The sequence below is a fragment of the Cervus canadensis genome, chromosome 26 (assembly GCF_019320065.1).
Source record: "Cervus canadensis isolate Bull #8, Minnesota chromosome 26, ASM1932006v1, whole genome shotgun sequence".
NCBI lineage: Eukaryota > Metazoa > Chordata > Mammalia > Artiodactyla > Cervidae > Cervus > Cervus canadensis.
In genome coordinates, this window is record NC_057411.1 from 48,779,634 (window position 1) to 48,793,036 (window position 13,403).

The 13,403-nt window shown below is 57.7% G+C and overlaps 1 protein-coding gene across 6 annotated transcripts in view; it reads left to right on the forward strand.

The window, feature by feature from the left end:
- Positions 1 to 466: 466 nt before the first annotated feature.
- The window catches only part of TBC1D14 (TBC1 domain family member 14), a 103,371-nt gene continuing 90,434 nt past the window's right edge, over positions 467 to 13,403 (forward strand). For 3 of the 6 annotated variants that reach the window (XM_043448368.1, XM_043448367.1, XM_043448370.1), the window contains exon 1: positions 11,023 to 11,758. In XM_043448368.1, the coding sequence (XP_043304303.1) occupies positions 11,040 to 11,758 (719 nt within the window). In that variant the 5' untranslated portion in view covers positions 11,023 to 11,039. Of the gene's footprint in view, positions 516 to 1,009; positions 1,174 to 1,262; positions 1,385 to 11,022; positions 11,759 to 13,403 lie in introns of those variants that run through there. The other 3 variants (XM_043448366.1, XM_043448372.1, XM_043448371.1) reach the window with 3 other exon arrangements.

Below are 13,403 nucleotides of genomic sequence, written 5' to 3' on the forward strand. Positions count from 1 at the left end.
GAAATAATGCAATGAACACTAGGCCAGCAGTTCCTAAACTTGTCTGCACATTACGCAGCTTCCAAAACCGTATCTTACCTTCAGAGACTGTGATTTAGTTAGTCTGAGGCGTGGCCTAGCCTTTAAAATTTTCAAAGATCTGCAGGTGATAGAGAAGTGCAAGCAAGTTTGGGGAGGCGCGGCGCTGTGCCCTGTCTACCGGCTCAATAAGAAAACTACCAGAAAAGCCCGTTTTACGGATGAAGAGACAAGGTCCGGCCGGGAAGGCCTCAAAGCGATATGCTCAAGGCTCCATGTCCCGGGCCCGAGCTCCGATCTTGCCCACCTGGCCTCCAGCTTGCGGCCAGGTGGGGGGCGGGACCTTCCTCTCCCGCACACCTGCCCGGAGGTGGGCAGGGCCACCCATCGATGCGCTCCGCCGCTCGGCTCCCCACGCCTGGTCGCTGCCCGCTCGTGCCCCTTCCCCCTCCCAGCCGCTTCCCACTTCCAAGATGGCCGCGGGTGGAGCCGACCAGGTAAGGAGGCCCCCTGGTGGGTGTCCACGGGGGCTCTGTGGGCATAAAGATCCCCTCAGGCCTCCCCTCGCGGCTCCTCTTGGCCTTCGGGAGAGAAACGGGTGGGCAATGCCGTCCCGGGGCCTGTGGAGAGCGGGCGAGCGGGCCGGAGAAGGGGCAGAGGGACGAGCGTCGAGCTCGAGGAGCGGCGGCGGCGCGGCGGGGGTGGGGCGGCAGCCCGGGCGGAAGAGCCGCTGTGCCGGCAGGGGGCGGGGCGGGGCGGGGCGTAGCGGGGCGAGGGCGGGCGCGCAGGGCGGGGCGAGGGCGGGCGCGCAGGGCGGGGCGAGGACACGCGGGGCGGGGCGAGGGCGGGCGCGCGGGGCCGGCGCGGGGGCGCGGGGGCGCGCTGGGGGGGGGCGCGCTGGGGCGGGGCGGGGGCGCGCTGGGGCGGGGCGGGGGCGCGCTGGGGCGGGGCGAGGGCGCGCGGGGCGGGGCGAGGGCGCGCGGGGCGGGGCGAGGGCGCGCGCCGCCGTTGGCCGCGGGCTCCTTGCCGGCACCTGCCTGGTCGCCCCGCCGCCTGCAGTGCCCAGCGTCTTCGCCGCGCACGTTGCGGGTCCTGCGGGGCCTGGGCTGCGGGCCCGCGAGCCCGGGGGATGGCGTCGGAGCCACGCTGACTCCGGTACTGAGGGCCTGCGGCGGGAGCCGGGCCGCGAGGGAGGGAAGGGGCCGGGGCGCGCGCGGGGCCGCTGCCACCTGCTGCCGCGTCGGCCGGAGCGGGGAGGCGGCGGCCCTAAGGCACGGCGGGGCGCGTCCAGCCTGGCCTCATCCCTCGCCGCCGCTCCTTCCCGCGCCCGGGGGAGCCCGTGGGGCGCTGGAAGCACCGCTCCTCGGTGAGACGCGAGCCCCGACCCGCTCTGTTTCCGGAACTTGACGGAAAGTTTTCCCCCTCAGACGCGCCGGGCTCCAGGGCGGGAGAGGAGCCGGTTCGGCGCGCGGAACCGCTCCCCCGACCCGCGAGAGCCCCGGGACCCCCTGCACTTCAGGGTCCCTGAGCCTGGGGACCCCTTCCACCTCAGTGTCCCTGAGCCCCGGGACCCCGTCCACTTCGGAGCCCCCCGGAACCTCTTCCACCTCAGAGTCCCTGAGCCCCGGGACTCCCTACCTCGGCTCCCCCCGGAACCCCCTCCACCTCAGAGTCCTTGAGCCCCGGGACCCCCTCCCCCACCTCGGAGCCTCCCGGAACCCCCTCCACCTCAGAGTCCCTGAGCCCCGGGACCCATTCCACCTCAGAGTCTCCGAGACCCGGGGCCCCGTCCAGTTTGGAGACCCCCCGGAACCCCCTCCACCTCGGAGTTTCTGCCCCCTTGCTTCTCGTGTCCTTGTTCTCCACCCTTTCTCTTGGGACCCCGTTGCCCAGGCCAGGGACTCCCTTCTTCGGAGACCGGCGCCCTTGGGCTGCAGCCCCTCAGCTTCAGACCCGGGCCAGGGCTGCATCCCATCGCGACTGCCGTCGTCCTGCGGGTGGGGGGCGAGGAGAGGGTGGGGGCGGCTCCTCCAGGAAGCGGCGGGCTGGGCCGCGGGCAGTTGGGCGGCCGGCTGTTTGCCTGGCCCCGGGAGACCACGTCTGTTTCCAGACAGCTTTGGCACCGTGTGCTCCAGCGTGGATGTGGAAGCTTTGGAAAGTTCTGTGTGCGGCAGGCTCCCTGCGCGGCCGCAGACTGGCGGAGGAGGGGGGGTTGGTGTCTTGGGCCCGTGTCTGGGCGATGTGGGCACCTCACCCCGTTGTCGTGGCTGCCTTTGTAGGGGGTGGTTGCTGCTGGCCACGGTGAGGTCCCCGGTATGGACTACAGCCGTGGCTTCCTCCTGCCTGGTTTACCTGGCCAGGACCAGCCAGGTCTCATGTTTGGCTATGACTTCTTCCCAACTTCACACCTCCCCTCTTTAACTGGGGTGCTCCTACCCCGCTCCCCCCGACCAGTTCTGTCTTACTCCTGTCTTGGTTGTGGTATGTTTGACCTCTTGAGACTGTGGACTCCGAGCCCCTGATTTCCAGCCCTAGTGAGACGCTCCCCGTGTCCTTGGGACTCAGGGTTATTGAGTGAATACACCCTTTGGGAAACATCAAAGAGGCACACTAACTGTTTCGGGGTCATGCAGCTGGACAGCTGGAGAGAGGCACAGATGAGATTCAAATAGTTAGGTGTCGGGGCCAGACGCTGCTCATCTTAGTGTCCTTCGTGATCCTGGCAAGTCCTGGCAGGTCCCTGCTCAGCGCTGCTGGGCTGGGCTTACTCTGGGCTCGGGAAGCTGAGTTTTTGCAGTCTGCCCCCAGCACTCCTCTCAGGTTCTGCCTCAGCGCCGCCTCACCTGGCCTCCCTGCCCTTCCCCTCAGGCACCCTCTCTCTGCCTCTCCACCCTCCACTTCTCCATCGCTCCCTCCCACTGCCCTTCTCCCCTCTGTCCAGCAGGTGAATTCCTGTCCGTCTTCCTTCTATTTGCAAGTGCTTGTGCTCTGCTGAAGACCTCTATAAAGTGGACTCAGCTTGTCAGAGCAACAGCTTGTTTTGGAATCTGTCCTCCCTTGGTCAGAGCTTCTGACTGTCATGTCCCCACCCTCAGCACCGAGGATGCATGCCCCGCATGTCATGGGCGCCCGTGGAGCTTTGAGACCTCGGAGAAGATTTGTCATCCTAACAGGCGTTTATACATAATACGGGAGAGGGGATTTTAGGCACGTGGGTATGTGTTGTCTGTTCATGTTTGTTTCAGGGAGGGTATAAAGTTTCTAGGGCCTGGGTTTAGACTTCTAGACTGTCAGGTTAGAAGGACCTCAGGTAGATGGGCTGGGCTAATCACCTCATTGGACAGGTGGGGAAGCTGAGAGCTAGGCTCAGTGCCCGCAGCAAAGGTGCGAGGAGGATGTTGGAGGCAGGCGGAAGGCGTAGAGTGAGGCCGTGCAGACTGGCTGTGCCTGGGCTTGTTTATGCAAACGAGTTGCTAAAATAGTGGGCCTGAGCTGGGTGCCCAAGGAAGAGTAACACCGGCAGGCATCTTCTAAGGCTTGATTCTAAAGGCTTTACATGGATTTCTTCCCCCCATCTTGTCAACTGCCTAATGAGATAGGGCCTGTTGTCGTCCCCCTCCTACTAGGTGGAAATTAAGGCACAGAGAAGTTAAACTAATCCAGGGTCACCCAGCTGGTAAGTGGAGGAGCCAGGACTTGAACCTAGGCAGTCTGCCTCCAGAACCTGCATTATCTTTTCCCCTTGTGTATTTTCTTTTTAAAACTTTCTGTTGAAGTACACGGAAAAGTCTGAATATTGTTGGTTTTATCTTCGATTATCAATGTTTAGGATCTGTGTTCTTAAGCACTCCAGCAAGCCAGGTATGGACTTTGATGTCAGAACCTGGTTTGCATCCCCTTTCTCTTGCTGTGTGACCTTGGGTGAGTCACTCAGCCTCTCTGAGTCTCCACTTCTTTGGTGTACTTGGCAGGCTTGTGATGGTTAGAGAATGCGATAGCTCCTAATATACTTATGTATATGTGTGTGAAAGTTGCTCAGTCGTGTCCAACTCTTTGCGACCCCATGGACCATACAGTCCATGGATTTCTCCAGGCCAGAATACTGGAGTGGGTAGCCTTTCCCTTCTCCTGGGGATCTTCCCAACCCAGCGATCAAGCCCAGGTCTCCTGCATTGCAGGCAGATTCTTTACCAGCTGAGCCACAAAGGAAGCCCCCTAATATGTTTGGTCTATGGCAAATGTTCAGTAAATTGTTTACCATATTAATAATTAAGGTTATAAACTGTGTTGGCCTTGCTGAGTGGTCTGTCTTCCTACACCGTCAGTTGCCTCCCAGTCACTTTTCAGGTCCTTATGAGGATTAGTTTTGGTAAACCACTGTATGAAGCTGAAACATTTTGGGCTAGTGGGTCAACCACCCTGTGCACTGAGCATCCTGAATCTAAAATGTCCCACCTGTGCCTTTTAAACCTAACTACCTTTGGGTTTAAAGGTTTAAGTGAAATATCTGCTTCTTAGGGTTGGGAAGGAGCCTTTGAGGAGCCTCAACAGTTTAACACCAGTTTCCACCTTGTTTGCTGCTGGACGGAAACTTACTAACTTACATTGTGTTGAGTTCCAGGTGCCTCAGAGTTGCCATTCACCCTTCAGAGAAATACATCAGGCTTCTAGAAAATTCTTTTTGAGGGTGGTTTTTATCCTGAAGAGTAACTTATTTGACTAACAAACTACTTTTCTAGTTGCCTTTCACGGTCTGTGTGTGTGTGTGTGTTTTGGCTTCACCTCTTGGCATGTGGGATTTTAGTTCCCTGACCAGGGATTAAACCCATGATTCCCGTAGTAGAAGCACGGAGTCTTAACCACTGGACTGCCAGGGAAGTCCCAACTTGCCCATCCTGTGTAACGCACATTGCTCCATTGTTTTTGGCTTGCTTGTGCAGCAGTGGAGACAGTAATAAGCACCTTAGAGGCAGATCCAGGTGAGCCCGCGCAGGACCACTCCGCCTGTGTTCCGTCGGGGCCTCCATCTTGCCTGTGAGATGGTGTTGGTGTTCTCAGCCCCGGGGGTTGCTGTGGAGGCAGCAGAGACCACAGATGGCGGGTGTAGACACTGGTCTTAGTGCCCAACACGCAGATGCACTGGTGCGCGGAGGTGGCTGCTCGGGTTAATTGTTTGTGCGGAGGCCCTTGAGGTCCTGAACGGCCTGTGCTTTTCTTTTCAGGCTCCTTTCTGGCTAGGCCAGGGCTTGAATTAAAAAGAGAAAGGGACTCACAGCGGTTGGTGCTTGGGAAACCTTTACAGAACAATCTGGTTCTTTTTTTTATTTTAAAATATGTATTTTTAAAATTTTTATTTATTTATGGCTGTGCTGGGTTGTCGTTGCTACGTGTGGGCTCTCTCTAGTTGTGGAGAGTGTGGGCTTCTCTCTAGTTGTGGGGCACGGGCTTCTCATCGCAGTGGATTTTCTTGTTGTGGGACACAGGCTCTAGGGTGCATGGGTTCAATAGTTGCATGGGTTTAGTTGCCCTGCAGCACTGGATTTTAGCTCCCAGGCTAAGGATCAAACTCCTGTCCCCTGCATTGGCAGGTGGATTCTTAACCACTGGACCACCAAGGAAGTCCTGAACAGCCTGATTCTCATGGGAGGTGTCAGTGGGTTCTCCTTGATGTTACATCCAGGCTCGAGGGGAAGGCCTGGGGGAGCCACTCCTGTGGGGAGCCTGGTGGTCCCACCAGAATCCTCCCCGGGAGACATGAAGGACCCTGGAGATGCCTTCAGGAGGGTGACGTGGGCATTGGAGAGAGAAGTGTTGGGGGTTCCTGCATGTGAAACCTTGGGCAGGCAGCCACATCTGACTCAGCAAGCTCAGTGTCATCATTCCCCTCTGTGAAATCCTGCTCTTTCGCCGGAGGGGTGAGGATTTGAGGAGGTGCTCGATGTCTGCATTAGGGCTGCAAGGAGCAGAGCTTACTGAGGGCTGCGGGGTCGCAGCCTTGGGCTCAAGCCCCAGGTGCTGCCGCATCCAAGTGGAGACCTGGGTAGTCTCTGTGCCTCAGTTTCCCCCTCTGTGCAGTGGGCTTAGTACCTGGCACAGAGGACTGTTGAGGGCCCTAGAACAGACTGGTGTGTTAAGAGCGTCCAACAGTGCCTGGTGCTCATGAGATTGTAGTTTTATGGTGATGATCTGGGTCGGGAAGATCCATCCCCTGGAGGAGGGCATGGAAACCCACTCCAGTATTCATGCCTGCAGAATCGCATGGACAGAGGAGCCTGGCGGGCTCCAGACCATGGGGTCGCAGAGAGTCAGACATGACTGACCGACTAAATAGCAACAGCTGGTGTTGTCCGGACTTGCAGGCCTAGAGCCTGCCCTCCTGAAACTTCGGATCTGTGACAGATTTGCCCTTAGACCGTGGCTGACAGAAAGGAGCTCTGTGTATATGGAAATCAGCGGCAGGGCTGGATTGGTGGGAAGCTTGGCAGTGAATTGGAGTGCCCCTCCCTGGCAGGTCGGAGGTCGCAGAGCCGTCCCCGTGGGATGGGAGCGTGAGGGGGCCGCTCTTCCCTGTGGTATCTGGAGAGGAGGCGGGACGGGAGGCCGCGTGTGGTACACGCCCTGTGGACGGGAAGGAGCCATGGGGGACGAGCTCAGAGGATGTGTGCATGGATGGGCAGAACGGCTTCTCCCAGAGGCCACCCGGGGGTGGGTTTTTTTCCCCCCTGGGGATATAACTAAATCATTTAGTTGTGGTTTCATGAACTGTTTTTTTTTTTTTTGTATTTATGAAGAGTTGGTTTTAGTCCTGTTACTTTGTAAGGAGAAGAAAATTAAACTGTTGCTTCTAGACAGACTTGTTTTCCAACGCCTGTTCCGAGTCACCGGTAGAGCTACTGTCCACTCTCTTGACTTGTGTTAAACTAAAGATGGGCCCCTGGTGGAGTGAGGTCGTTCCAGCCTCTCGGGGAGGCCCTTTGCCTCTTTGTTTCCTTCAGACTCAGTTTCTGGCAGGTAAAGAAAATTCTGGTGGCCTTGCCACCCGGAATAAAAAGCCGTCCTCTTACCTGTGCTTGAAGGCTTGTGTGTTTCTCTCCCGCGGGCGGCGATGGCTGCTCATGGTCAGGCTGGCCTCTGGTGCCAGGCTGTGCCTGGGGATGCCGAGAGCCCAGGTCGCATGCTGTGACGCCTGCAGCACGAGGGGTCATGCGTGACTTTGGGAAAGGGCTGCAGAGGGAAGTTTTGTTTTGCTGTCCTGAGCCGTCAAAGGTCGAGCGTGTCAACCCTTGCCGTCTAGTCTAGCAGGCAACACGGTGCGCAGGATGGTCATCGCTCACGTGCTGGGTCTGCCATCCACACACTTTGCTGGGAGAGCGTGGTTGCATTTGCTTCTCTTGCGTGAGCTCCCCTGCCCACCTTGTTGTGGAAACACAACCCAGCTCCCAACAGAGGTTTCTTGGATGGCCGGCCCCTAACGCCTGCCCACAGCTAGAATCTAGTCGTCGGGAATACTTAATTCAGCAGATAGGTTTTCTCATCCTTCATCGTTGGAGGCGTTTGCCCAGGCATCAACATCCAGGTGCCTTGCCTGCAGCTCGGGAGCCTGGGGAGGGGACCCCGGAACTGCTGAAGGTGGGGTGCAGCCACAAGGAGCCCCAGAGAGAGGAGGGCCTGCAGCTTCCTGGGGGCCGGGGGGATGGGGAAGGCTTCTCAGAGGAGCAGCCTTAGGGGCATGCTCGGTCTCCGGGGACACGTACACCCAGGGCGCTGGTGGCCGAGTGGGAGACAGAGTCGCCGGGGTTGTGGGTGTTGAGAGAGGCGAGCTGACAGCCCGAGACTGGCGGGGCTGGCGGGGGACGGGTCCCGGGGGCCCGGCGCCAGCCCGCGGAGTCGAGGCTTCCTCTGTCTTGAGAAAATGTGTGACTTGGAGGCCAGCCATGGGCAGCTGCCTGCTGGCCGCCTTCCAGCGTCCACCCCGCTGCCTCTCTCAGAAGCACGCCCTTTCTTTGTGCGGCCTCCCCCGCAGGCCCCGTCAGAAGGCAGGTGCTCAGAGTGTGGCTTCGCTTTGTGCTTGGCCGGCCCCAGGTGGAAGGGCTTGAGGGCAGGTGGCTTGGCCCTCACAGAGTTCGGTCTTAGAGGATGTCGCAAGCGGAAGGACTTTTTCCCCTTTTAAGTTTCTTTTTCCAGAGTCTGTTCTCTGAGGCTGTTTTGCAGGTTTCAGGAACTTAAGCTGGACCTGGAACCCTTGGAGCCTCAGAGGCCCCTCAGCTTCTCCCTAGGAGAGGCCCTGGGGCTGCTCCAGTGGCCCTGAGACAGAGCAGTGAGGCTGTGGGACGGGCCGCTGCCAGGCGGCTTTGGGCTCCGTCCCATCTGTTCTTCTCTTCCCTGGGCTTCCGTCTTGGCAATGGAGGAGCAGGGGCCTTGGGTTCCCTTAGCACACTTGGTTACTGTTCCTGTCCTCGTGTCAAAATGCCAGTTTAAAGTCACTCCACCACCCCCTCCCCGCAGTGTGTGTCCGCTGTCTGGGCTGAAGTAGGGGCACCTGCTGGGTGTCACATGCAGGTATGCTGTGTTTCACCGAGGCCCCTCCCTTCCCTTGTCCAGAGGCTGCCCCTGAGTCTCATGGTGTTGCCCCATTTCACTCCTGGGCAGGAGGGGAGTTGAGGCTCAGAAAGGTTAAGTGTCTCCCACACTAGCAAGTCGGGAGAGTTTCCGTTGGGCCTACCAGAGGGTCTGAGCTCTGCTTACTGTGTGTCCTTCTGTGTTTGGGGGTTTGTTTTTTTTTGTTGGTTTGACCTGTTGGAATGTTGATGGTGTCTGGATGATCCTCATCACCGTTGCCACTGCCAAAGATTAGCTCTTAACTATGTGCTAAAAATGTTTCTTGCTGTATTTTCCTTTTAATTAGAATTTTTTGTTAGAACTTTAAAGTTTGTACACAGGTTTGTCTTCCTGTTGTGAATGCTGTGGTTTGGCAGCGTAGTTCAGTTTGGGAGTTTTGCCAAGTCAGGGTTCCAGGGACAGTTTGCCGTGGCCTTGCCTGGGAGGAACTCATGGTTGGGGACTCAGGGTAGGAGCTGCAGCCCCGGGAATTCAGGGCAGCGTGAACTGCAGAGCATTTAAAATGTGTTCCATGTGGTGAGCTGATGCCCAGGTCCTTTTGGTTCTTTTTGCTCTGTAGGTTGAAAGTGAAAGTGTTAGTTGCTCAGTCGTGTCTGACTCTTTGCAATCCCATGGACTTGTAGCCCACAAGGCTCCTCTGTCCATGAAATTCTCCAGGCAGGAATACTGGAGTGGGTTGCCATTTCCTTCTCTAGAAGATCTTCCCGACCCAGGGACTGAACCTGAATCTCCCACAATGCAGGCAGATTCCTTACCGTCTGAGGCACTAGGCAAGCTCTGGAGGTTAGGGAAACCCTTTACTTAGTGTGATCACCTTTATAATCTCATTTTTATTAAGCTCTCATTTTGTTTGCCATCTTGCTTTGGTGTAGTGCAGTGTGGTTGCATCTTGCCAAGGAAAACTGATAAACAATTAGTAGGACACACAGCTAGATAACCCTCCTCACGACTGGGTCGCGTTTCCACGCTTCGTATGCAGTGTGGTCTGTTCCTGAACTGTGCCTTTTGAGCCCGCCCCTCATTTCTGTTTTTGCTCCAGTGCCGCGCTGTGTGACGGGTTCCTTGTTTCTGGGAAGGAGGGGGATCACCCCTGCCCTGTTTTCTGCTTTTAATGAATGTGCTTTTGCCGGGTTGACATTGAGAGGCCTGGCCAGGCTTCCTGAAGGGGAGCAGGACGCTCACTGCAGAAGCTAAAATAACACCTGAAAGGGAGTGGTTATCGGTGTCACTACCAGGCTTCAAAACTTGCCATTTGATGATGGCAGCCGCCGGCAGAGTGCTTGTGGGAGTTCGGGGTAGGGGGTGGTCGGTGCCTGCTGAAGCCTTTCTCGTGGCACTTTCTTTCATTCTCCCAAGCCGTCTTGTGGAGTTGGGGTTAGAACCCAGGAATGTCTGAGTCAGGAGATCCCGTCTGTATGTTGTTCTGTTCTGTGGATCAGATTTAAATGTGCCAGCAGGTTTCTTTAGTTTTCAATATTTTAAAGGACAGTGGAAAGGAACATAGCGGAACTTGCCAGGTTCTCAGTCCGTGAGGACTGCGCCTCTCGCCCCCTCATCCCCGCCTGAGGCTGAGAATTGTAGGCAGGGCCTCTGTGTCACCAGCAGCTCAGACTCTCCTCATCCTGGAGGTGTCTCCTCCAGGCTCGTGGCCTTTAGTTTTCTCCTTTATCGATTATCCTTCTTCACCGAACCAGCCTTCTGACGTGGGCTTTATAGCCCCAGACTGAGCCATTCGTCCCCTGGGTGTGGCTGGTTTTGGGGCCAGCCCTGTAGATCCCAGCTGTGCCGCCAAGTGACAGCATGACCCCGGACGCTTTTCTGAACCCGAGCCTCGTTTCCTTGCGTGGGGACGTGGGTAATACGCCCTGCCTTGGAGACCCAAGTGAGGGGACAAACACTGTGGAGCCACCGCTCACTTTGGCCCGGGTCGTCTCAGCGCACCTGGCGGACATGCTTCATCTTGTTTTCTGTGTTGATGGAGACATCTTAATTTTTATGCTGTCCACACGTGTTGCACCTTGACTTGTGTGTGGGTTATGAACTCACATACTTTTGACAGAGGTATCACGTGTTCATCATTTTAAAAAGCACGGAAAACAAAACCCCTTTTCTCCGCCTGGCACGGCCCTCCTGCTCCCGGTGCTGTCCTGAGGACCACAGTTGTGATTGGTGGGATACTTTATAATATTGTGATAGTAGTATATTAAAACTCTCACTTCTGGTCCTGAATTAATACTTTGGTATGTGGGGCTTTTTTAAATTTTATTTTTCAAGGATTCCTCTTTTAAAAGGGGGCGTCAGAATATTTGAACTCCAGAGGAGTTGCATCTTTGGCTTTTATAGCCACTGTCTTAATTTCCATTTTTGTGTTTTTTTTTTTTCTAGTTTTTCCTTGGACCAAGATGACTGATGGAAACCATTCCGCCTCTACAAATGGCGTAGCCTTGATGGGCATTCTGGACAGTCGACCAGGAAACCACATTCAGAACCTGCAACACTTGACTCTCAAGGCACCCAGGTCCCTCTCGTTGCCTGAGTATGGGCCCAAGCTGAAACTCAGTGCTTTAGAAGATCGGCACAGCCTTAAATCGGTGGACTCGGGCATTCCTACCCTCGAGATCGGCAACCCGGAGCCTGTCCCCTGCAGCGTGGTCCACGTGAGGAGGAAGCCCTCTGAGCCGGAGATCGTCCCTGAGCGAGCCTGCCAGAGTGCCTGCCCGCTGCCCTCCTGCGCGCCCCCGGCTCCCGCCGGCGCCGAGCGGGAGCAGAGCGTGCGCAAGTCCTCCACCTTTCCCAGGACGGGCTACGACTCGGTGAAGCTCTACAGCCCCACCTCCCAGAGCCTGCAGCGTAGCGACAATGTCTCGGTGTGCAGCGTGTCCAGCCTCGGCACGGAGCTGTCCACCACGCTGTCCGTCAGCAACGAGGACATCCTGGACCTCGTGGTCACAAGCAGCTCCAGCGCCATCGTGGCCCTGGAGAACGACGACGACCCGCCGTTCACCGACGTCACCTTGAGCTCCACCAGGGAGCCCCGTGACCCCCAGCGGGACTGTGCCTGTGAAACGGAGGAGGGGGGGAAGCTGAGACTCCTGGCACCGTTCAGTCACTTCTTTAGCAGGTAACACGCTCTCCGTCTCTCCTGCAGAGCCCGGTTGTTCATTCAGACCCGCTGCCTTGTTGTTCCGTCTGAAACTTGTCACGTGTTTCCTACCCTTTGGGCACATGCTGTCCTACAGATAATCAGGCCGTCCGTCCCCAGCAGCCCAGCATCCTGTGGACTCGGCGGAGGCCTGGCTTGTTGGTGATTCTGCGGTTTGATCCCTCACTGCTGGCTGTCACTCCTGGGGCCCTGGCTCACGGCACAGTCTCTTATCGCTTCCTGGCCACCGGCCCCTGACATACTGTGGCTGAGGGTGGCCTGTAAGTGGCCACTGTTCCTAAGTCAGCACCCTTTGTCACCCTTATCCTCCGACGGGCCCTTTATGCTGATAACTGGAGTTTCCTGGGCCAAGTGGAGGGTGCTGGTGAGGGTAATCAAGTCAGTAAGCCCAGGGCCCGCTGGTGTGACCCAGGGCTGGTATGTCGGGGTGCCCCTGAGCGTGTCCCCTGCACTCCTGCGCGGCAGTGTTCTTTCGTTCGCATCTGCTCCGGGGCCTCCTGCTGAGGTTTGCGGGGTCACTGCCCTGCAGCACACGCGTTCCCGCCTGTGCTAGGAGCGGGCCGCGCACCCACCCCCCTGCCCCACGGAGGCCCGCCAGCTGGGCGCTGGGCCGGGGACGCCGGGCTCCCCTGGCTCCCCTCCAGCTCCTGCGGCGTCTGCCCTTCTCTTGTGCCTCACACTTACGTTTAGCACGGGCCTCGTGTGTGTGTCCTGGGCTCTGCTCTTGACCGGGAGCGCAGGAGTAACACGGCGGTGGCTCTCGGGGGCTTGCAGACTGAGGGTGGTGGGAAGGGAATGTGTCAGTCAGTCACACAGGCAGGCACAAACTCCCAAACTGTGGAGCGCCGCGAGGAGGTGCCGGGGGATCTGGAGAGCGGGCCTGGAGCGGCCGTCGGCTCCCCAGCAGCTCCCTGGAGGGCAGGATCGAGGGCCGGGCGGCTGGGCTTGCTTCTGGGGTCGGCCCGGCTGCCCCGTGCGTGCCCGTTGCAGAGCCCAAGTTGGGCACTTGGCGGTGTCCCTTTGAGATGGTGTGGTGTGCTGGCTGGAGTCAGCTGGAGACCTCTGTGGCTGTGGGCATTCGCGTCCACTTATGGCTGCCTCAGTTGTGTCATCAGCCAAAGTGGGGGGTCGTCTTGGATGAGCCTGACTCCAGTCCTGAGTGAGAAGGCTTCTCGACGTGGGCTCTGGTTTCATGGGGCACCTCTTCTCCATGATGCACCCGTCGACGGGCACTGTTCTACACCTAGGAGAATTCCCGGCTCCAGACCTCGGTGACTCCATGGTCGCCTTCAGTGGTGGAGCCCAGGAACTGTCGGGGACACCCACGGCCCCTCAGGTGGTGCACTGCAGCTCAGGTTTGGGTGGCCACACCGTCCCCTTTGCTCAGATCTGAGTTTTTAACTTTGCCTGTTTGTGAATACAATCTGTGAAAGTCACTCACTCGTGTCTGACTCATTGCAACCCCATGGAATATACAGTCCATGGAATTCTCCAGGTCAGAATACTGCAGTGGGTAGCCTTTCCCTTCCCCAGGGGATCTTCCCAACCCAGAGATTGAACCCAGGTCTCCCACGTTGCGGGCAGAGTCTTTACCACCTAAGCC